Source organism: Atractosteus spatula, chromosome 21 (genome assembly GCF_055471065.1).
Source record: "Atractosteus spatula isolate fAtrSpa1 chromosome 21, fAtrSpa1.hap1, whole genome shotgun sequence".
Classification (NCBI taxonomy): Eukaryota; Metazoa; Chordata; class Actinopteri; order Semionotiformes; family Lepisosteidae; genus Atractosteus; species Atractosteus spatula.
The window spans coordinates 17,546,008-17,571,282 of record NC_142726.1 but is presented as its reverse complement, the minus strand read 5'-3'; the positions used below and the strand labels follow the sequence as shown (position 1 = coordinate 17,571,282).

Here is a 25,275-nt window from a genome sequence, read left to right as displayed (position 1 = left end):
CTCAAAATGACAATGAACTACAACACAATCAGTCAAATATTTTCACTAACTTCTCCAACATAAAAAGGCCGCAGACGTGGTCAGTACAGAAAACAATGGAGCAACAAAGAGCATGTAGAGGTAGGGGAAGAAATAGAGGAAGAGGAAGACAACAAATTTCAAATTTCAAATTAAATAAGAGTTATTCTAATTGATGATGTGATCAACCATGGAATGAGTATGCTTGAAGCAGGATGAAGAGTGAAGCCCAATCTGAGCCAGTTCACTGTAGCTGGAACCATCCGAACCCTTATGACTGAGAACAGGTGAGTGGGTAAAAAGCAGGATATCTGGCTCTCATAGCAGCAGGAGGACAGCATGTTTGAGCATGACTTAGTGTAGTTTGTATGCAGAATTCAGAGAAGCCCAGCGGCTAATGGGCGAGACCGACTGCCCAACCCAGAACAAGAACAAGAGATTGAAATAGTGAACATGGTGTTGGCAAATAATGCCGTAAGACTCAAGGCAATCCAACGCCATATACTAGAGGACAAAGGAATGTTTCACAACATAGACCGTATATCCATATCCACCATTGATCGCGTGCTGAGAAGGCACAGGATGTCTATGAAGCAAGTATATTGTGTGCCATTTGAGAGAAACAGTGATCATGTGAAAGAGATGCCCTACTTATACGTGCAGGTAAGCTATGAATCTCCATACAGTAGTACAGTAGTGTGCACTTGTCTTGCACAGAGGTGTAGGGGAGTAGTGTTACAGTATACAGTACTGTAAGAGAAATGCACAATATCCTCATCCCTGTACCTATACTATATGATTATGTCTTTATTATAGCCAGCAGCCATATCACTCTGCAACTCACAACTGGCAATCCACTGAAGTTAAGCAGGTGTGGGCCTGGTCAGTACCTGGATGGGAGACCTCCTGGGAAAAACTAAGGTTTCTGCTGGAAGAGGTGTTAGTGGGGCCAGCAGGGGGTGCTCACCCTGCAGTCCATGTGGGTCCTAAATGCCCCAGTATAGTGACAGGGACAATATACTGTAAACAGGCACCGTCCTTCGGATGAGACGTAAAACCGAGGTCCTGACTCTCTGTGGTCATTAAAAATCCCAGGGAGTTTCTCGAAAGAGTGGGGGTGTAACCCCAGCATCCTGGCAAAATTTCCCATTGGCCCTTACCAATCATGGCCACCTAATAATCCCCATCTATGAATTGGCTTCATTACTCTGCTCTCCTCCCCATTGAGAGCTGGTGTGTAGGGAGAGTAGTAGTGCACTCTGGCTGCCATTGCATCATCCAGGTGCATGCTACACATTGGTGGTGGAGGGAAGTCCCAATTACCTGTAAAGCGCTTTGAGTGGAGTGTCCAGAAAAACTCTATATAAGTGTAAGCAATTATTATTAATTTATTCCAAAAATCTTTTAACTTGAAGCAAATGCTGCCCCAAATGAGTTCATCTATGTTGATGAGGCAGGACTCAATCTGTCTACAAGGCGACAACGGGGAAGAAACATCACAGGACAGAGAGCAACGGTGGAGGTCCCAGGCCAAAGGGGTGGAAACCTCACCCTTTGTCCTGCAATCAGTCACCAAGGGGTTGTTCATCGTCAAGCAAGTCTTGGGCCTCACAACTCAACACATCCCTTGGCATCCCTTGATGCGCTGCATGACCGATTGCTCCAACTCAGGGCCCCAGACAACACTTACATGTATTTTGTCATTGGGGACAATATAAGCTTCCACCGTGCAGTGGTTGTCAGGGAATGGTTCACCAACCACTCTCAAATCCACGTTGTCTTCCTTCCACCATATTCTCCATTCCTCAATCCAACTGAAGATTTTTCTGCATGGTGATGGAAGGTTAACGACCGTACGTCTTATGAGCAAGTCTGTCTACTCCAGGCACTGGAAGAGACCTGTGATGTTCGTGCAGTTGCTTGCCAAGCATGGATTCTTCATGCTAGGAAATGTTTTCCCCACTGCTTGGCCAGGGAAAACATTGGCTGTGATGTAGATGAAAACCTGTGGCCAAATCCACAAGACAGACAGGACAGTTTTTTTGAAGGCAGCATTTGTTTTTTGCTTTCATACAGTACTTGTTTTTGGCAGTTTACTGTGTTTTTCTTCATTTACAGAAAGCCTGTTGTGTATTTTACTGTGATTTTGTGTAAAAATGAAATGTCTGAACATTCATTACAGTGAGTTTTTTTCCAAATGGTTTTGTTCAATTTATTGCATTCCTATATGCATTTCCCCTTTTGATCAGAGAATTTACTTTTTTGACACACTGTGTTTTATTGTTGCTTTGTGAGAGTTAGACATATGACATAAGACAGGTGTGCGGTGCCCCCAGACAGGTGTGCAGTGCTCTGAGACAGATGTGTGGTTTCTAAATCCACAGTAATGTTTAGCTTCATTACCCTTTTCCAGCATGTGCCTCTGTGGCTGATCCTCAGGGCGTTCCTGACCCCAGCATGATGAGAGGAGCCTGGGATCTGTCCTTGAAAGTTCAGTGCTACAGGCTGGACTCCGGACCCTTCTCCAGGCTGTGGTCTGGTTCTGTTAAGAAAGAACCTTTGACTTTTTTCAGAATGCTTGCTTTCAAATCTTTAAAGCTCTGAACACACTTAGTTTGTATGAAGACACGTACCCCATCTGTGCTGCCTGGAAATATGGCTCGTTGCGAGAGATCAGCCCCTTGGTGGGTCTGGTGTCTTACAGAGCACTGGTTTCTCACTGGCTTGGCACTTCTTTTAACAAACTCTTTAGTGTGGGGTAAGGTGTGGGGATTACAGAGAAATATTTGCATGTTAAACTCATTAGAGTCCTGCTATAGATAGATTAGAGTCAGCGGTTGAAGAAGGGGACCGGGGCGATATTGCTCGTCAGAAGCGGGAGATTATGGAACTGAAATCACGAGGCTGACGCGCCTCTCGCGTGCAGCTCCCCGCCTCCGCGGCTCGTCAGTCAGCACCTGTCTTGTGCATCAAACTACAGCAGAGGTGCAGCGATACATCCAGCGATACACCCAGTACCGTCTTTACACTCCTGCTTAATGGAAAGGAATAAGAAAAAAACCGAAACCATGAAATCCGAAAACTCGACTCTTACACATGCCAAAAGAGGAAACAGCAGACTAAATAGCAAAATACTTAAACTGAAATTAAGCAGCAGTATTTTTTCTACTAAGTAAACAAATACAAGTGAAAGAGAAAGGTATTATACCATAATAAAGATAACCTGTGACTGGTTGGAGGTGTTGCCCTTACAGCACATTTAGTACTACCGCTTTAAGAACTGCTGGTGAGAGGCTTGTGTGACAAAGTAGGTAACTGACGGATCCCGTGTCGTGGGTCCACCTCTCAACTTTGCTGCTCAGTCGCCGCAGCTCTGTGTCCGGGAGACCCAGCTCCGGGAGCAGGCGGGCACGGCGCTGTGGGGACCTGTGATGTGCCCAGCAGCGCCGTGAGGACTCCTCTCAACTCGCAGCGCTGGTATTTCAGCGCTCTCTGCGGACTGCGAGGATGGACGAAAGCACTATGTTCTCTGGCAATGACACCTACCGGTACCTTTGGACTGACGGTCCGGGGAACATGAACAGCACCAGCGAGAAGGACGGGGGTGCGGAGGTGGTCATCGTGCCAGTTGTCTTTGGGCTGATATTTCTCTTGGGCATCATCGGGAACACTCTGGTCATGATTGTGATCGGGAGGATCAAGTCCAGGCGCTCCAGAAGTATTACGAACACTTTTATCCTCAATCTCAGCATAGCGGACCTGTCTTTCCTCCTGTTCTGTGTCCCGTTCCAAGCCACTATTTACTCTTTGCCGGAGTGGATATTCGGCGCCTTCCTTTGCAAGTTCGTGCACTATTTTGTGATGGTCAGCATGCTGGTGAGCATTTTCACCCTGGTGGCCATGTCTGTGGACAGGTACATAGCCGTGGTCCACTCCAAGAGGTCCCCATGCATTCGCAACAAGAAGAACGCGTCCATTGGCGTCAGTGTGATCTGGGTGCTGTCCTTCGTCTTCGCCATCCCCGCGGCTCAACACCAAACCCTCACCGACCACCAAGAGGCTCCCAACAGCTCCTTCTGCTGGGAGGAGTGGGCTGACAGCACCACCAAACAGACCTACAAAGTCACTATTTTGGTAATCGGATATTTGCTGCCGCTGGTGTTGATTACGTGCTGTTATGCAAAGGTAAGGGAATATACCTCTTTTTTTTACCGTGTTTGTATTGGTTAGTTTGTTTTTACATTTATCCGGGTAGCTAGCGGGAGTAAAGTTGACCTGTTGCTCTTGGAAGCCAGTGCGTTAAGAGCGGCACACTCGCGCGTGTCCAGGCTCTGCTCTACTCGCTTGTCCCTTGTCCGAGAGCCGGTGAGCCCAGGGGCAGCCAGCGAGCAGAGCAGAAGGATCAGGTGTCAGCGGCTCGCTGGAAATGGAAATGCGAGCGTTAAATTCTCCGGCGAAGTAACTCTCGCTGCCTGAGTCACAAAAACAAGCTCTTGTGGGTGAACCGGCAGGGACAACACGTCCCTGAGACCCCACAGTTCAGGACAGGACTTTTGGAGCTTCTGTCAAAAGGAGCTGCTGGGGGTGCGATTGCGCTGCTGGCTGAAGGGGCGTTGCCGCGGCGGGGGTCGTTAACAGTGATCCTCTGGGTCTCGACATTGTAGCTGTTGCACATGGCCTTGGTTAAATATAGTCATCATTAACAACATATTAAGTGTTTTGTAAATTCTTTAAGGATGCTCATAACTCTTTATACAGTAACTGCTAATAATCCACACGGCTGTAATAAAGCATGTGTGAAACAGCGTATGCGCTTCATGCGATGTCTGTGTTATTTATTCACTGATGTATTTTGTGACATTTGGATACATGAGCCCAGCCCAGTCATGGTCAGCAGTATTCCTTTTCGTAATGCTGATAGGGGTGTGTCAGTGCTAGGGAGCTGGGGTGGGCTTACTGTATGTGTCCAGATGTTTTGTCAGTGTCATTAACCTCTGCTGTAGATCACAACTTGCCTGCACAGAAGCTCAACTCTCCCACCTTCACTCTCCTCTAACCTGGGCTTCATATCTGGTGAAGCTCTGGCTGTTTCTCTCCCAGAGCTGCAGAGTCTAACCCAGTGGGAGAGAAAGGGCAGTCAGGAGAATTGGGGTGAAAGATATACTGGGCATATTGCCCAACAACTTCATTCATTCGTTTGCTTTTTCTAAGAGGTTACGTCCACTGTCCACTGAGCTACAGGTACACACTTCAGTAACACGCTACACACAAGCAACTCTGCTCGCAGTTTTAGCTCAGCTGTGTGACATGGAGCAGAGCTCCTTGTTCAGCATATTCATAGTGCAGGACTGTCAGACTCCCCCTCTGAGTGCCAATCTGCCCTCAGCTCTGGTGCAGGAGTGTGTGGCAGTGCCTGGTGGATCTGTGTGGGCAGCAGCCTAGATTACACCCCATCTGCTGCCGGACACCATGTATGTTAAAAGGTCAAGTGCCTCCAGATGCATTAATTCAGATCTTTAGAGACCAACTGCACCCAGATCCAGAGCTCTTGGACAGGAGGGATTCTAAATGCACTGGCTTTCCTGTTCCACAGAAATGAGCAAGCTAGAAAAAGAAATGTTCAGAGTGTAGTTGTGAGCAATTCTCAATCTCCACAATGCTGAAAAAGATGGCAAGTACAAAGCAATTTAACAAGTGGTCTTTAACGCAGCAGCAGACAGCTGACAGCCAGGACTCTCACTCAGCAGGAGTTTCAAGACCTGGAGCCTGGTCAAGCGCTGTGTTTTGGAGTGACCTGCACCTGTGTGTGGATTATGTAGGTGTACAGTCAGTCCTGGAACTCTGGCATTATAATGGCAGGAGAATAGATCAGCAGAAATTGTGTTTACATAGATGGGTAATGATACAGAACTGGAGCTTCTGCAGCAGCCCCAAGGCCTGCTGAATAAAAGGTTGTCTGGGGAAATCATTGCAGTTTCATGATAAAAGGTGTAATTTTTAGATGTGCAGCTGTCAAGAGGGTACATCTGTGTGCCAGTTCCATTAGCCAGCTATATTGTATAAGAGTGGAGCAAGGTTACTATCTGCTGCTATAATAACCTTTCTGTTATGTTGAATAGAATTTGTAGTTCATGTCTTGGAGTACAGGAACCTGGAAGTATTTAAGTCAAGCTTTAATTTTATGCTAAGCTTGTGTTTATTTTTGTAGGTTTTGTACCATCTTCATAAAAAAGTGAAGAACATGTCCAAGAAGTCAGAGCGTTCGAAGAAAAAGGTAGGACTTGCTGTGATCATAACCTTCTTCAGCATACGCAAGCAGTGTAGGCAGGCAGGCAGTGCAGTGAGGACGACTTCAAATAGTCTTTTTAAAGGGTGGTTATCAGTTAGGAGCACAACCTTTACAGAACGCAATGAGAATTGCAATCAGAAGAATGGGAAAGAGTAATTAAACATTATTCAAGACGTATCAGCATGTATGACAGTAGAACAGACTTTTGACTACTGTTCCTAATCCTGTAAAAAATATAAAGTGTTTTAATGGGCTGCTGAACAGTTCTCTCTGAGTATGAAGTATCAGGAACTGAATAAAAAGTATTTCCAGATCACTGGCACTGTCTTCTGTGTAAGCTTTATCGCTGTTCTGTTTTTTTCTACTGGGCAAAGCCACAGTATTGCAGTCCAAAAGAAAAGTCTTGGAAGTACACAGATAACTGGGATTTTTCACAGTTATCCCAGAGCTTCAGCACACTTACTGCACCTGGTTTCCCAGGGTCTCTTCATCATGGTGTCACTCACATCATAATCCCTCACTAAGGTAAAGGTATCATGCAGACCAGAGCCACAGAGGCACCCTGGATCAGAGATCACGCGGGGTCCTGTAGCAGTAACCAGACCAGAGAGCACAAGAGTGGTGCATCAGAGGGATCACCCCACTTATACAGCTGGGTGGACAGGAGCCGCTGGGGTAAAATATCTCACTAAAGGTACAACTGTAGCAGGGACTGAAACCCACAACTTCAGATCTACGAGATTAAAGGGCTGCCTGCTACACTAGTCACCCCTGTGGCATTGCTGTACACACCAGAAGCCAAAAGGTCACCGCAGTGTCTCACTGATTTCTTCACAGCATTGTGCTTATGCAGCACAAAGCCAGAATGCCTGTAATTTCCTTTATGAACGATTTTACATCAGAACAATGGCTGTGTTACCATTGACTACAGAGGCTGCGTGTGTGCTGCTCCCAAAAGAAAAGAACACAATTAAGCTTTTTCCAGGATGTTAGATAACATGCATCTGACATGTGAGGAAGAACAACTCCAACAAGCTAGTTAATTTTGTGAAAACAGTAATTATAATAATGAGATAAAATTTCCCCTAATGTGTTTTAAAGTCTTTGGTTTTACAGCTTAATGGAAGAGTAGCGATCAGTAGCTATAGCAACAAACTACTGACCTTGGGACATGGTTGAGGACCTTTTTTGGATGTTGAGCTCAGTAAAGACTGGATTTCTGCAGAAAACAGAGACTGCCTTGAGGCAGTTGTCGCAAAGCGAGGTCTTGTATTTGTTGTATAATATTGACAGAGTGTTGTTTTCATACATAAGAAGCTGATTATGGCCCCCAGCCAGGACAACCTGAAAATTACTGTAACTCCTTTGTTTTCATTATCTGCCCACAAGAGAAGGATCAAGCACAGAACAATCTCGAAAGCAGGAAAAGATTAATGTTTTATTTTATTGACGGAGTTTTAGATGTTTTTGTAAGTATCAGTGCCATGGTTGATGTATGTTTTGGTTCTGGCAATGTTTCCCAGTTGTGACTACATACAGTGCTGACTACAAGGAAGAGCTTCTGTCACTGCCCCTGTTTGAAGACAGATAAAAGCAGCAGCTCCTCCTCAGTGGATCTTCAGTCTACAGCAGCTGAATCCAAGAGGCTCAAGGGTTTGATTTGGACATGTCAGAAACAATGTGCTACTGCAGTCACTTCTCTCCTGGTGCGCCAGGGAGATGGCTGAGATAATGATGGCCTTTATTTAAAGAGTGGGAGGCAGAGCAGAAAAAGGCATGCAGGGTGGGCTGATGACTGGAGATGCAGTCCCAGCCTTCTCTTCACTGCCATCATGTTAAAACTGTGCTGCTGCAAATATAACATCTTACACATAGAGAAAGTAATTCCTGTTCTCCTCACTTAATTTATAATGACCTGAAGTTTACATAAAATTATATTGTCCAATCCTGATCCAAAATTAGTACTCTATACTGATGTTATACAGTACAGTACAGTATGTATCTTGAGTTTCTTATATATTGAGACATAATAAACACAACAAATTCTAGATTGTTTTAGAACTACTAAATGGTTATACTAAAACAACTAGATGTTTTTTGAATAATACTACTACTAATAAATAATAGTAATAATAATAATACTAAAACAAATAGAAGGTTTTAGAATGATATGTTACTATACTGAAGACTATGAGAATAAATGCTAATAAAGTCATTAAAATTGTGCAAAATGTGTGTAAAGAGAGTGCACAATAACAGCAGCAGGAAAGCAGGTAATTCCTGTGGAAGCTGTGGTAGAAGCACCATGTTATGTTCACCCTTGTGTATATAAGGGCTGCTCACCAGCTGTGGGCTCTGTAGTAAGTTATTACAGGCAGTGAGTCATGGGTGCATGGTCTGACAAAAGGCACATCTTTAAACTCTGAGAAAATACACGTGTAGCTCTTATCATGGTTTTTATGATGGCTTTTCAAAAATAGTTTGGACATATTTAAATAACACATTGTCATACAGAGGTGCAGTATATCATTTGTGCACATGATACTCATTGTATCACAGGAAATATTTTGATATCCACCAAAAGCTTTGTTTTATCCTAAGATCCAAGACCAATCGTTAGGGAAAGGGAACACACAAGGGAACACACAAGGCCTGGCACTGGAGAACTAGAGGCTGTAGAGGCTGTGGCCTTGGGGAATCATTACCCCTGATGTTCAGAGTGGATAAGGACTTCAGAGCTGCAGGTCCAGTGCTCTGCATTGATCACATGACATCTTTGTCAGAGAAAGATTACTGTATTCAGTCCTGCTGTAGCACATCCTCCTGACAAAAAAAACAGTGTGATGTAGCAGACAGTTTGGGTTTTTTAAAAGCACAGCACACTGGAAATAGGCTTCAGTCTTAGCTGTGTTCTTCCACATTGGGAATCAATCGCAGTAGTAAACCCTGTGCAACTGAAAGGCAGAATGACCTGTAGAAAGAGAGATGGCACTGGGGTTTTTTGACATGTGGCATTTCTGTTTGGTTTTTCAGTGGAGATGTCATTATCTGTAAGCGCTTTTGAACTCAGGGATGCATGCAAGAACACAATACAATGGATCAACATGAACAACATTTTCACAGACAGTTACAGTATTTTAGCACAGGCTTTCTGCAAGCGTTAAAAACCCACCTTGCCTGTAACTGAGTAGTGAGAAACTCCCAGTTAAATGTTCCATCCTTCGGGAAACAATCCATAGACCTCATCCAGAATTAACCTCAAAGGAAATTAACTGTACACAACACCATTGTGAATACAGCTATTGTTTATTTCATTAAGCAATGTCAAAGGACCTGCGGGAGTTCAGAAAGTGTGAGAGTAGGAGAGCACTCCCGGAGATGACTGACACAGCAGTCCATGTACACAACCATCCAGAAACCCTTCACCACGGCCACAGCAGGACTCTCTAGAGCCATGCCTGCATCTTCCCTTAATGAGGGTTTCATTTGTAATGAGAGTGAGACCTGCACAGCCCCCCCCCCCCAGACACACACTGCCAGCCCTCGATGAGGCCGTGTAGCTGAAGAATTTGGGAAGAGGGCCCTTGACTTTAGCACACAGGCTTAGAAAGTCAATATATTAAACATTTCCATTCTGTTATGACAGCCTGCTTAACTTTGATGAGCACTTTAAAATGGTAATGAAATATGATCTATATGCAAAGTACAAACTCTACATCAGTACTGTGGATTTCTGATTTTTTTTATTTTCCTTATGAATATTCATAAACTGTTTTATAAAAATCATGCACGTCTGTAACAAGTCTGTAGCTGAAACAAGTTTGTTTTAGTGTGCTTTAGACCAGCCAAAGCAAGAATCTGTGGTATTTCCTGAAAAGATCAGATAGCTGAATGTCATAATTTTGCAGATTTCGTTAAATATGAAAAAAATGAGAGTTTTTATCCGGTGCTCTATGCATTGATGAGGGGCGGTTATACTGTACCAAACACATGTAAGAAAAGAATCTCGGCCCTACCTGCTCCACACACTGTATCAGTTCTGAACCTGTAGCACAGTTGAACTCTGCTGGACTATATTGTTCTCCATGTCAACATAATATCAATTATGCAGCATATTTCTCTGATGAGTAGTTTACATTTACTCTTATTTATGCTGTTTGCTTCTCTTGCACTTAGTAAAGAAGAACAGGCTGATTGCAGCTGGAAGAAGTGGACAAGATACATTATTTAAGTTCAGCAACTTGGACAGCAGAAAGATACTGAGATAGGAATCTAACCCACTCCTGTCCAGAAGGCTGAGAGCAAGCTGAGGGTCCCTAAATACTGTACACTTACACCCCAATTTGCATTTATTTTGTATTTGGAAGTAATGCGTCTATTGTTTTGGCTTCAGATGACTTTTGCTTTAAGAAAAGCAAGCTTTCCTCTTTTTGTCCGTATTGCGCTGATTAAAACCTTGCAAATTCTCAATCTCTTATCTTCACATACATGAAAAATGTCTAATTAGTGCAAATTACAGGTGATATTGCTTGAACAAGTAGAAGTAAAAGATCCATGCCAAGCCATTAGCAGGAGTGGGAAATGTCAAGTGCAAAAAAGCATTCCGAGTGTGCGGGTGAGTGGGAAGAGAGCAGCTCTCAGCAAAACAGGGTCAGGGGCAGACGCAGGGCCATGAAGTGGGTTCAGCATATAACATGGTAAAATGGCATAGAACTTTAGTAATTTTTCCACAGTTTTCTTAAACCATTAACTGGCCTGGGCTACCATTGTTTGTGTCCATGTCTCTCTAAGGATATTGAACATAGAGAGGCTAAAAACTAAAGGACATGCAGATGACCTTGCTTGTCTGTGCTTTTGTGTATTGTTAGTTCCAGGGAATAGGGTCCAATTAAGGGCATGGTCACAGATAGGGTGTTATTTGTTCTAGAGGGTGGAGGCTGGATTAGGGGGCGTGGCCACAGCTAGGATGTGATTAGCGATAGGGGTGGAGTCTGAATTAGGGGGCATGGTCACAGCTAGGGTGTGGTTAGTGATAGGGGTGGGGTCTGAATTAGGGGGCGTGGTCACAGCTAGGGCATGGTTTGTTCCAGGTGACATTGACCAGAACTGAAACTGATATTAGTTAGTTTTTATTATTTTATTTCTGTAGGTTGGCTGCTTTTGTCTTATATCATAAATTAGGAGGTTAATAAATTCATTTAAATTTAAAATAAATTAATATTTAGGAGCTTGTTAGCGTGAAGAAACATTTGCTTTGAAAAAACTGAAACTGCAAAAGCACCTATGATTTTCTATAGCAACTAGGGCATTTAAACCCAAGGCAATGAAGAAAAGTTCAAAACAAAAGTTTCCACCTTCCTTCCCTTGGTTCACTTTTCACCATAGTAATACAAGATTATTACAACATCACTCTTTCTGCATTTACCTTTTAATTATTTAAACTTCATTTTGGAGAACAAAGAAGTGCATTATCTATTGCGTAAAAATGGAAATGCGATAAGATACAATATGTACTTGTCACCACAAGATAATCATAAAGACAGTATTCATCTAGGATTTGGGAGAGAGGCTGCAGGTATTAGTAATGTATTGCTTGGTATTCATGGAATTATTTAGTGCTTTGTAATGCAAATTGTGTCTTGCACATGACAGACACTAATGGGGACTATTGTTCACGCTTGGCAGAATCCTACTGCACTGATGAGAGTCATCCATTCTCGAAATCCAGGCTTCATTTCATTGATACGTCTGCAGTAAGGTCTTTCCCAGACCGCCTTAACCTTTATAAATGAGATCTGCGAGGTGAACAGTCTAGCAAGACTGGCCTAGCAGTGTCCACTCATCTGTAATCGTCAGTTCTCATGTAGGTCAAACTGCATTTTTAGGACGAACAGACAGAGCAACGTTCATTTTCAGGGCTTTGGAATTTGTAGTCATTCATATTGTTAGCAAATAATTACAAATGAACAGGGTCGCAGCAGAATTAATAATTAACAACATTTGGCTTTACTTTTACAACTTTTAACTACTATGACAGGAAACAAATTTAGAAAACACCTTGTCGAAGAAAACTCAGTCTTCACTCAGGTTAGGAGATTGTAAAAACAGAGATCTTTAATTCAATCAGCTGAAGGGGAGCATATCACAGAGCAAGGGTTTCCCCTAGCACTCAGTAAGACATGCTCGCTGGACTGAAGTTACACTTTCCTTTTTATACATTAAAAGTAGGCATGACTTTAACATATCAAAGGAACATACAGGGAAAGGGGCAGTGTCAGAAGTCAAACAAACAGGACAGGAAGATGCCATTTGGCATCCTGCACTCTGTTTCATTTCTCTCTGGTTGAATGAGTGTGAAGAATCACAGGCTTTAGTTTGCACCTAAGACAGTGGTCTTAGGTGCAAACAGAAAACCTTTTCCGCACATAGTCACTGTCTTGACCTTTTCACTCGGTCTTCAACAACCTCATTAACAAAACACATAAAACTTGCTACATACTATTCTATAACATTTTAATGCTCTTTTATCTTTTTTTACAATTTGATTTCATTCAAGAACCTTCTCATCTGTCTGAAGTACCTATCCAGGATTTATAATTATTGTTTGTTCTGTGCATCATCTCTGGGATAATTGGACAAAGTGTGTATGACAGCTAAGAGAAGATGCTGAGGTTACAGCAGGGCTGTAACAGGGATTAAATATCTTTAATGCAGGGCCTTACCATTTCCCATTCTGGATATTACAGTTTTTTTTAAAAGAGGCTTGTGTGCTGAGCTCTGCATTCATCAATTGACCTGTCTTTTTTCATAATGGACGTGATCTGTCCAATAAAGTAAAGGTAAAAATGTAAAAAATGTAAAGGTGATGCAAAGACATTGTGTTCGACTCTATGGACAGTGTCTTTAATTTCTTTATCATCCAATACCTCCTTCATCTGTTGCAGGTTATTTTAGTCATATCAACAGTGTCACTGCAAGAATCAGAGTTGGTAACCAGCCTTGTGCAGCAAGAAAGAAATGATTTGGATGGCTATTAATCGGTTGAAATTAAATGCATAGAAAATTTAGGTTTTGTCTAAAAATTCATATTACCTTACTGCATCCCAGTAATGCTGTGCTTAATGCGACATGTTATTGTACCATCTATAAGAATAGAAATTTGTACTATACCAGCAAACAAGCAGAGAGATTTTGTTACAGTACAGAAATAGTGAGCTGTGTGATCAGTGGTGTAAATACGTTGGAAACCAAAGTGTCATTAGTTAAGCTGCTGCAGTGTGTGAGAGAATGGGCACTGGCTGAAGAAAAGACCACAAAGCCGCTGGGAGACTGGAAGGAGTTGCAGGCATCTCTTTAAGCTGGTCTTTGAGATCTAGTTCCTGGGTCAGAGCGCAGAGACACAGCAGATTGAATTTGCAGAACAGGTCTCCTGGGGCTTTCTTGCTATTCTACAGATGTGCCTGACCGCCTTCTTCATTAACTCATCCTGACGCTAATTCTGGATTTACTGGAATGTGCGTACTGCTGAGGAGAGAAAGCTGTGACATTTGCATTTTGGTTTTACCACGTTATGTCCTACTCTTGACAGTATAGATCTGCCTCTCATGAAAGGTCATCATGCTTAATTTGCATGGCATTTACTCAACCAGTCTTTACTGTACATTGTTTGGCTATGGTCTGGTTTACCTGCCCATGATATTGCTGTGCTTTAAAACAATTTTCTCTAGTTTTGTATGATGCACCAAAGTAACATTTCTTGGAGTATAGGATTTAGAAACAGCAGAGCTCTCATACTGCTCCTGGCAAGTGTCCGTCTAACAATAATAGTTCAGACAGGTATTGAGGTGCCAAGCCATGCAGAGCCTTATAGGTGAGCATGAGGATTTTAAAGTCTACGCGGAATTTGACCGGAAGCCAGTGCAAGGACTCCAGGATAGGAGTAATGTGAACACTTGCACTAGACCTGGTCAGGATTCTGGCTGCTGAATTTTGGACATACTGCACATTAGCATCTGCACATTAGCCAGTTCCTCTGCAATAAGCAGACATTGTTACTGGCTTCTCAATAAGCTAGATCACCACAGGCATCTCTGGAAACGTCTGAGTCTTTCCATTATAATTGAACAATTTTAGCATGATTTTTCACATTTCACGTTTACAAGGGACAGCATCATCTAAGAATTGAATGCTTTGTGAATGTTTGGAATACTGTTTGGTGAGATAAGTTTGGTTTAAGCCTCTTGGTTAATGGGCAGTCTCCTGGCCACAGGACAAGGAGGCTCGAACCCCATTCAGAGTGAGTGACCCAAGGTGTTACAGTACCATCACCCAGCCACCAGGGGGCTCTGAACCCACAGGCACCTACCTCAGCTACTCGGGGAAGACTCCGACGACCTAGACCTCGTCAACTAATCACAGCACTTCTTCACCACCGCGCCTCCCCTTCCCAGCCTACTTGAGCCCAGCTCTCTGTCCCTCTCCTGCTCAGTATTAGGTTTTCACTGCAAAAGCTACACGTCCTGTTTACCTCGAGCCATTCTTTGCTTCCCTTTTTGCCTACAGAATTTAGCCTTGCTTTTGACCACGTCTTTTGGATTCTCCCTCAGGTATTTTTTGCCTTTAGACCTTTTGGCTTTTGACCTACTGCTCGTTTGGACCTTGTATTTGGATTCCCCTGTTTAACTCTGTTTTTTCTACTCTTGAGTTCCCTGGATCTGCACAGGGTCCATCCCTTGCTATCTCCTTAACAGAATACTGAGCTACCTTCATGGACCCTGTGGATCCCAATGAGATTCGTGTCATGCTGGCTCAGCACTCACAGACACTCTCGCAACTACAGGGCACTATTCAGCAACTCTCAGAGCACCTGTCCCAACTGACACTGCCTACACTTCTGCAGGTATCACAATCACCTCCCAATGCTGGCACCCCCAGTCTCCACCTCTAATCACACCTGAGAGGTATGATGGTAACCCAGCCAATTGCTGCGGTTTCCTTGCTCAATGTTCCCATGTTTTCAAACTCCACCCTGCAGACTACCCCACGTCCCAGGAAAAGATTGCATTTATCATTTCCTTACTAACTGGACACACTGTGGACTGGGCCACGGCTTTACTGGAGAGAGGCACCCAGGAGATATCAGATTTCCAGCTCCAGGATCAACTCAAGGCCATTTTCCACCACCGAGCCTCGGGCAAAGACATAGCTTACCATCTCCCTACCCTCCAACAAGGCAGCCACACCGGCATTCACCTCCCTGTTCCGTCAAGGCTTATCAGAGGAAATTAAAGATCACCTGACCGTACTGCTCCTGAAGGGAAAAACACTGCAGGAGGTAAATACCCAGATTGTCGACATTGACGACAGAATCCAAGAGTGACACCATGAAAAATCTCAGACATCCAGATCTGAAGTATTACGTCCTGAGGCTCCTAAGGCCTATCTCCCAGAGTTCCTATAAAAGCCCATGGACCTGGCTTGTGCAAGGCTCACCACTGAGGAAAAGAAAAGGTGCTGGACGGAAGACCGTTGTCTCTATTGCGGATCCCATGGTCACTACAGGATCCTTTGTCCTGCTAAGCAACGAGGCCCCCACTGTGCCCCACCAATGAAGGAACCAGTGGTGAGTGTAACCCTCTCCGATAATAAGCCCCCTGAAGAGCTCTATGTTCACATAACCCTTTCATGGCTAAATACTCATTCAGGGGCAGCTGGAAATTTTATAGATTCCTCTCTTGCCCGGTCTTGGAATATCCCTCTGGAACCCGTAAACCCGCCCCTCTGAGTACAAGCTTTAGACGGCTCCCCCGTAGCTCTTGAATGTACAGAATTAGATGGCAGACTGCCCCCACTTACTCTGCAGATCTGTGCCACTCACTTTGATAGCATATGGTTTCTTTTGCACCCGACCCACCCTCTCTTGCTAGGGTTTCCGTGGTTATGCAAACATGATCCACACATTCTCTGTCGTGAGAACTTCTGTCGTCTCCGACTGAAGATGATGCACACCGCTCTGCCTCAGACTGAACACCCTGTGATACCTCTGCAATATGCTGACTTAGAGGATGCTTTCAGCGAACAAAAAGCTTCTTCTCTACCTCCCCATCGGCCCTACGACTGCACCATAGACATTTTGCCGGAACCCTAGCCCCCAGTGGACGTGTTTACCCTCTCTCATGCACCAAGTCAGAAGCTCTGTGTAACGAACAGTTCTTTCCCTATGCGGACGACACGATCCGCACGCATCCAGGACCCGGGCTCGCATGATACGGGAACCAATGCAGATCCAGACGCATCCAGGACCCAGGCTCTGCATTGGTTCCCGTATCATGCGAGCCCGGGTCCTGGATGCGTCTGGCTCCATCATGGTTTTAAGTTTCTGTTCCAGTTCCCGGTCCTGACCCGGTTCTGGTTTTTAATCTCCTGTCTTGGATAGATCTCCTGGCCATGGACTTTTGCCTCGTCTTTCGACTTCTCTTTGGACTCGTCCCCGGATTGTTTGCCTCGCTACACCTTTCCCGACCACCAGCACTCCTTGGACACGCCCCCCTGTTTTTATTCCCGTATCCTGTATGACTTTTTCCCAGTGTTTCCTCACTCAACCCCGGATTGTGTCGTCCGCATAGGGTCCGGAAAGAACGCTTTCCTGACACTCTGTAGAAATACATTCAAGACTCTCTAAAGGCAGGTATCACTTGGCCTTCCACACCTCTGGCCAGTGCTGGCTTCTTCTTTGTGGAAAAGAAGGATGGGGGCCTTCTACCCTGTATCAACTACCTTGGTGTGAATGAGCTTACTATCAAGAACTACCCCTTACCCCTGATACCAGCGGCCCTAGAATCTGTACAGGGAACCACAATTTTCACCAAACTCGATGTTCGGAGGGCTTATAACCTAATATGTATCAGAGAAGGTGACGAATGGAAGACCGCCTTCATGACCATCCATGGGCACTTCGAATACCTTGTCATTCCATTCGGTCTGGTTAATGCTCCAGCCATGTTCCAGATATTCGTAAATGACATATCCCAGGATATAATTCAGAGGTATATCCTCATATACCTGGATGATATTCTGATTTATTCCAACTCCCTTCAGGACCATGTCTCCCACTTTCATGAGGTACTCTCATGTCTTATTAAAAACAAATTGTACGTCAAATTGGAAAAGTGTGTGTTCCACGCATCTACAGTCCACGATCTGGGTTATATCCTTTCCCCACAGGGTGCGGAGATGGATCCAGGCAAGATCTCTGCAATAAAGAACTGGCCCACTCCCAAGAATCTCAAGGAGGTTTGCTAACTTCTACACAAGATTTATTGGCAATTTTAGCATGGTGGGCGCACCCATCACAGTTCTAACTCGAAAAGGACCACGTCAGGGAAAATTGACTTTACAGGCTGATGAGGCTTTTCAGCACCTCAAACATCTCTTTACCACCGCTCCCCTCCTACATCACCCTGACCCCTCCTTGACCTTTTTTGTTGAAATTGACGCTTCGAGTCATGGAGTTTTATCCCAGCATCACTGTGAAAAAGATCATCCTTCATCCTTGTTCTTTTTTCTCCAAATGATTGTACCCAGCAGAAATTAATTATAACATGGGAAATAGGGAACTACTGGCACTAGACACTGGCTAGAAGGAGCTTAAAAGCCCTTCCTCACCTACACTGACCACAAAAATCAATCTTATCTCCAATCTACTAAATGCCTGAATCCACGACAAGCCAGATGGTCTCTGTTTTCCTTATCACTTACACGCCATGTTCAAAGAACACGAAGGCTGATTCTTTCTCCCGCCTCCGTGATCCTCCAGATGCAGAAGAAACCCTGGAGCCTATTCTGCCCCGTATCAAATTCCTTGGGGCTTTAAAGTAGGACATTGAGGATGTGGTAAGGTGCGCCCTGGTTGGCGAGACCATTCCTCCCCAGTGTCCTTCGGACCATTTATTTGTTCCGATGCAGGTACGATCTTCTATCTTTCAGCAGGGGCATGATTCCCGATTCGCTGGCCATCCATGGATTCGATGCACTTTAGAACTCCTCTCGAGAGACTTCTTCTGGCCCACTATGAAGGACAACATCACAGACTGTCTATCCTAAGGACGTTGTCTCCAATCGTGGACCCCAGTTTGTGTCTAATTTCTGGAGACCCTTCTGTGATTCTTTAGGAGCCTCGGTCTCTCTTACATCTGCCTACCACCCCCAAGCTAACAGACAGACTGAGTGTATTAACCAGGAACTGAAGACGTACTTACGAGCTTAGGTATCATCAACTCAGGATGACTGGGTACGCCTCCTTCCCTGGGGTGAATATGCCCACAATTGCTTATTTACCTCCTCCATGGGCATGACCCCCTTTCAGCGCACTCTAGGCTACCAGCCACCCCTCATCTTGGAATCCTCAACCGACTCTTAGGTACCCTCTGTCCAGGACTATGTTTCTAAGCTACAGGAATTATGGAAATCAGCAAAAGCCACCCTTATAGGTACCTCACAACTCCAGAAGAAGTCCGCCAATCAACATCGTCACAAAGCGCCCCAGCTCCGAGATCAATACGTATAGTTGTCAACACGTAATCTACCAGCTCGGCAATGTTCCCATAAATTGGGACCAAGATTCATTGGACCTTTCCATATTATTGTCCAGGTCACACCCGTTACTTATCATTTGGCACTGCTCCCCACTCTCCAAATTCACCCTAATTTTCATATCTCGCTACTTAAACCCTATCACAAATCACCCTTATCCAGGCCCCAACCCTGACCACCCCCGCCTCGTCTAATTGACGGCCTCCCTGCCTCAACTCTTGGTGGCACAGTGGATCTTTGCAATATCTAGTTGACTGGGAAGGCTACTGGCCTGAGGCGTGCTAATGGGTACCTGCAAAAGACATACTAGATCCTACACTAATCCGTGAATTTCAGCATAGATTCCCAAACCTTCCCTCGAGGGCATCAGGAGCCACCCTAGGAGAGGGGGTAATGGGTCCCTCCCCTGCTCAATATTAGGTTTTCACTGTGAGAGCTATACCTCTTGTTCACCTTGAGAAAGTCTTTGCTTCCCTTTTGGCCTACAGAATTTAGCCTTGCTTTTGACCACGACTTTTGGATTCTCCCTCAGGTATTTTTCACTCTAAGACCTTTTGGCTTTTGATCTACTGCTCATTTGGACCTCATATTTGGACTCCCTGTTTAATTCTGTTTTTCCAGCTCTTGAGTTCTGCACAGGGTCCATTCCTTGCTATCTCCTTAACAAAAGGGGCTGCTGTGAGGTGGAGATGGGGTGGAAGAGGGATGCAGGAGACGAATGCAAAGCGGGGTATTTGAGTTTGATATATAGAGCAAATTTCCGTATGGATGATGTTAGGTACAGTTATGTTTGATTGATTTGTCATTGTTGTCCCTCCCGAACGTCAGTTAACAACTTACATTTAACTATGCTTAGACCTTGGATTTGCTATGCTGTGCTATGGGTTCCTGCAGACTGCTATGGTTTGCTGTTTTTTTCCACGCTACTTTGTAACAGCATTATTCTCTACTTTATTTCTCTATGTTTCTACTGTGCTATGATGTTTAGTTATTTTATAAGTGCCATTTGGCTGGGACTGGTATCCATTGTGGGATCTTATTGCAATGAAATGAAGAGAAATGCTTCCTCACAAGGTCAGTGGGGGGTTTCAGGTGAATGTTCCTGAAGGTTTTGGGGGATATGGACGTGATCTGATGGCCACAACTATGTTTTCCCTCTTGTCGCAGGTGATTTGAGCCGCAGTCAGACACATTTCAATTGGGAGGATACACCTGGGGTTTTAGTACATCTGTGCTTTTCTTACAACTGAATGTTGCTGAGTATCACACTAGTAGGTATCTAGAATGTGCTGCCAATGAAAAACATTGTGAATATTAAAAAAAATTTTTGGTCTTTGAGGATGTATTTGGTGTTGCCAGATGAATGGAACTTCTAAACAGCTCTTTATTATTTATTATAAATTAAATATATATATATTTTTTAAAATATAAAAAAATGTAAAAAAGCTCTTCATTATAGCTACATACAAGCCTGGTTCTGTTTTATTTCAGCAGGTACAGGCATTCCTTTATGATTTTTCTTTATTTCAGTAGTGATTTCAGTAACAGTCTGTTGAGCCCTTGTAATATTCAGTATAACAGGTGCTTCCTGGATCCAGTACTGTTCTGGCCCTGAGTCCGCCAGCCTGTGTCGGCAGCATGTCCCTACTGGGGACGGATGAGTTGCTCAATGTTTGACAGCTCCCTGATAGCTGCTCCTCATAGCCAAGTGTGTTTTCTAGTCTGCAAAGATGATACTGAGAAGTAGGGGAATTCTTTGGTCCTCAGAGGCTCAGCAGCTGAAAGAGACAGCAGTCTGCACTCCTGTTCTCTGAAATTGCGAGTTACCTTCACCACTGATTACAGGAGCAGAGCCGGACTACAGGAAGGGGTAAAAAGTGAAGTGCACACTGAACCCAAGAGGCTCCTCACAGTTAGTCTGCACTAACAGATTGAGTTAGTCTTAGTTTGTTAGAGTTAGTCTGCACTAACAGACCTGACTTCCCCTGGATCACAGGGGTTCCCCTAGCAGTGGGGTACAACAGTCATGCCTGCAGAGGGACTGAAACTCACAGCCTTGCAGTAAGAGGCCCAGGGCCCTGACCACTGCTCTGCACTGCCCCCCTGAGGAAAGAGGAGGAAAACACATGACACAAAGTGCACAGGTGAAGCGCAAACCCATGTAGGCTCAGCCTAAAGAGCCTGGCAGGATGGGGAAGAACAGTCCAGGGTGTCCTTCGTGCACATACAGGCAGACAGCTGCTAATTTCCTTAGCCGACTGAGTTTCTTTCAGGTGCAGCATTGTGCTGTCTGGCTTTGAGATTTCCTCTGACTCTCCCATGTGGCCATTTTTCTTTATTATTTGCTTGAGGCTGTATGAATAAAAACATTGTGGAAGCTGTTCGATTTTTGTGCTGGGCTTATTTTTTAAAACTCTAAAAGCCGGGACCGCAAAGAGGCCTATGTGGACGTGGGGAGGAGCTCCATGCACTTGTGCTCCCTGCCAGTGTGTTGACCTTATTAAGTACAGGGAGGCATCTGCTGATCTATTGATCGGTAGACAGTCCTGGACACAACCGCACCAGCGCCTGTCGATTTCATGCCATGGTCTGTGCTGACCTTTCCAGAACCTCGTCCGCTGCCTGCTTTCTCAGGAATCTGTGCTTCACCGTAGTTACATCTGAGGCTGGACTGTCGGGAAAACATTCAGCACATATGGCCTTGTTTACACATTGCAGAACTCTGGTTAAATGTACCTGTTAATTTACGCTCTCTATCCTGTGTGTATAACCTCCATGTTCTATTCTAGTTGATATGCTTTCAGCTCAGCAGTGACTGTGTGAATTGGATCACAGTGTGAGTCCTTTACCTCAGAAAGAAAACAATTGGGCTACAGGACACAGATTACGCCATGATGCAATTACTGGGGCTTTCAAAACACACTAGATTTATCCTGCTACACATTTATACTCTCTATTGTAAAGACACTGCAGCACTGTGATGAGTCTCTGCTGTTACCACAATGTCTATTCAGCACTGGACAACAAAATCAATTTGGTCGTGAATCCCTTTCCTGTTTTATTTTGACTTACTACTGCACTGTGTGTAATAAATCTACTGTTTGTGATTTGTTACATTTTTTGTTTTTCCTTTGAAATGTAAGAGGCCCTCCAGCAACATTAGCAAGCACATGGCATTCAATACTGCCAGCTCTGTGCGTGATGAGTCACTCTAGGATAAGCCAGAGAGGATACTGAGGAAGCCGATGTTTAGAATATATTTTAGAATGAAGTAACTTTCTATGAACTTGTTTTGATAGATACTTTATTGATCCCATGATAGAAATTGCAGAAGTTGAAAGAAGTTTAAAGCTGATACAGGGTTTCTACAATGCTATAACCTCAGAGAACTGAGGGGTAGAAGAGATTTTGGGCTTCAGACAACCTCAGCAGTTCAGAGCAACAGGTCAGTGTCCCACCTGCAGAATATTATAGAATCAGGCTTACAAATTTCACAGACAGCAAGTTACAATATCATCACTTAGAAATCATATCTAATTACAAAGCCATAACACATACCTGTGTGCAGGACCTTTGTCATTTTAATTTAAAGCAAACCCAGCATCCAAATTGAAATTATAGCAGGCATTTCTGATATGGTGTACAGAATAGAAAGGCTACTTTTTATTTCTATATATCCATGCTGAGCCACAATAAGAAAGATAAAAACACAATTTGTCTTGCAGCCCTTTCATCTTTCAACTTTAAATGTCAGACCAACAATTTGATGGACTGTCCCTTTCATTCACTTCTGATGGAGCTGGGTTAAAGAACAAAATAAGCTGTGGTACATGTTTCCTGTAACTAAACAGAACTGCAGAGTGCAACTCATGTTAATGCAAATGACAGTAATTATGAGTGAATCAGGCAGCGGCTGTAATTACAGTCTCCAGGTTTTATTCAACCACATGGGCAGGAGGCTGTTTTATTCCAAAATGCTATTTACACACACAATAGCATTCAAATATACCCAGGGAAACTCAACCATAACTGCAATAAAATAATATTGGCCTGCAGTGAACTTCCAGAACTCACAGAGGCTAGAGCTAACTCATGACATAGTACATATTAATTCCAGTAATAGATAAAATTAAAATCAGTGGCCTGATCGGAAATTGATGCGTACAGACACAGGTCTAAATACAATGAATTACCTCTGCAAGACATTACTTGGAATCTTGACTGGATGGAACTGTAAGTAACTGGATAAAAGTGGTTGACAAAATTACTAAATGTAACGTAAAAGTGAGCCCCTTATGTGTTAGCAAAGGTTTGAAACCTTTGCAGCAAAATGATATTTCCAGCAGGATCACCTTCAGCTAACCGTGAGGAATCTAATGTCCTCAGTTGTCAGTAGTCTTGCTCTGGTCAGCAGATAACTGCCTAATGTCCCCAAAGCCAGCAGCACATTGTTAGTGTTAGGAGAGACAGTGTGTTATGTTGGTGACGTGCCCAGTGTCTCTCTCTTCCAGACTGCGCAGACAGTGCTCCTGGTCGTTGCTGCTTTCCTAATCTGCTGGATGCCCCACCACATCATCGCCATGTGGGCAGAATTCGGGGAGTTCCCCCTCAACGACGCCTCCTTCGCCTTCCGTATCATCTCTCACTGCCTGGCCTATGGCAACTCCTGCGTCAACCCCATCCTGTACGCCTTCCTGTCGGAGAACTTCCGGAAGGCCTGCCAGCAAGTCTTCACCTGCAGATTCCTGTTCCCCCCGCCGCCCGAGGAGAAGGTGGTCCGAATCCGCATGGAGAACTTCTCCACCACCCACTCCACCACCAACGTCTGAACTCCGCAGACCAGATGGAGAGGACTGTGGGAACAGTTCCCCACAAACAGAACAGGTGCTGAAACAAGCACTGGACACTTCTATCTCAAAGTAAAAGTAATTGTATTTCTGTGTATTTATTATGTGGCTGCTGTGGGGCTATGCATAGTGCCCAGCAGAGGGAGCTGCTCTCAGCTCTGCACAGGCCCGCTGTGCTTCTCTCTCTGAGCTCATGCCACTTATGTCCCTCATCTGCTCCTGCTTCATGGTAAGCTGGTAACACAAACGAGAAAAAGAAGAATGTTGCTTTATATGCGCTATCTTCCGACACCTGTAAAAGTCTCTTATTGTGCTTCAAAAAATAATTGGCCTCATTCAATTCTACTGCAGGTAGCAGGAGAGGAAGTTCTGGCAGACTCCTGTGTTGTTTTTCTAGGAAGAGCAGCACATGGCAATGAAACACATTTTCAAATGAAACAAGTTATGGGTGTACACAAGCCCAACAGACAAGCAGCCCAGTGTTTTATTTCCTGTTTCCTGGAACATACCTTTTCTGCTTAATCCCATACTCTCTACCCTCCTCAAAGACCTGTGTCTTTTGTTCTCAGTGTTTTTTTATTAACTATACTGCTGCAAAGGTAAGTCATGATCGATAGTGACAATCTATTCTGACTTCCTGTCATGTTTCCACTGTGCAGGGCTGAAGCACTCCTGTAGAGTGAAAACGAGGAGCTGCTTCTCTGGCTGATAGGCACAGAGCTCCTCTCCATGCTCAGACACTCTCTTCTTGTCTTGGTGCACTCCTGACTGCTTACAGCCTCTGTGCGCAGCAAGACAGTTATATAGTCATTTAATCAGACATTGTTTTTCCTGAGCACACCCTGTTGACAGTTTTTAACATATCAATGGCAAAACCAGAAAGACTCCACTCAACCAAACGATCTGTATGTTTCTTTATGGAGTTTATAACAAAAGTTCGGGAGAGATGATAACAACCAAGCTCAACTGGACTCAGCTGTCAGTATTTAGCAATCGCTCCTGACAATCCACTCCTCTCCCAAACGCTATAAATACCTATGAGATCCCTATCTCTCTCGTGCAGGCCTCCACCCCATCTCCACCTCTGCAGCTGCCCCTCGGTCACCCTGCATGGGGGTCCTGGTCTCCTTGTCCTCTGGCCAGGAGGCAAGCCCTAAGCCAAGCGGGTTAAGCCACAATTTTGCTCCATGACGCTTTAATCTTGGTTGTTGTCATTCCTAGTGAAATAGTTTTATAAGCATTGTAAAACAGGAAAGAGAACAATAGTGTAAGAAAGATTACTTTTTATGTCTATTTTTGTGTGTACGTCTTTAATGCTGTGACACCGTGTCTCACCGTGGAGGACAAATGCAACATGAAGGAAACCTGAGTGAAAGTACATAGAGTGAACTATGGAAAAAAAGGAGGCTAAGAAAGAATAAATGTGATAACCTTGTTAAAATTCCTTTCATTAAAATGTATATGTGTGACAGTATTTGACCATTGTGTTCATTAAAATGGATTCCACATTAAAAAAATAATGTTAAATGC

General features: G+C 44.2%; 1 protein-coding gene and 1 pseudogene across 1 annotated transcript; both read left to right on the top strand.

Moving 5' to 3' along the window:
- Positions 1–95: 95 nt before the first annotated feature.
- On the top strand, positions 96–3,470 carry LOC148817368 (uncharacterized; annotated as a pseudogene).
- On the top strand, positions 3,321–25,275 carry galr1b (galanin receptor 1b). The gene is made up of 3 exons (XM_088939132.1): positions 3,321–4,203; positions 6,227–6,292; positions 23,410–25,275. Exons 1-3 carry the CDS (start codon positions 3,526–3,528, stop codon positions 23,725–23,727), a joined length of 1,062 nt encoding a protein of 353 aa, XP_088795258.1. The 5' UTR covers positions 3,321–3,525; the 3' UTR covers positions 23,728–25,275.

Bases quoted from the DNA above. Each gene is read 5' to 3' on its own strand.
- galr1b (XM_088939132.1), top strand. From the start codon at position 3,526: ATGGACGAAAGCACTATGTTCTCTGGCAATGACACCTACCGGTACCTT. The intron at 4,204-6,226 runs GTAAGGGAATAT...TTATTTTTGTAG, and splicing joins TTACGTGCTGTTATGCAAAG to GTTTTGTACCATCTTCATAA. The intron at 6,293-23,409 runs GTAGGACTTGCT...TCTCTCTTCCAG, and splicing joins CAGAGCGTTCGAAGAAAAAG to ACTGCGCAGACAGTGCTCCT.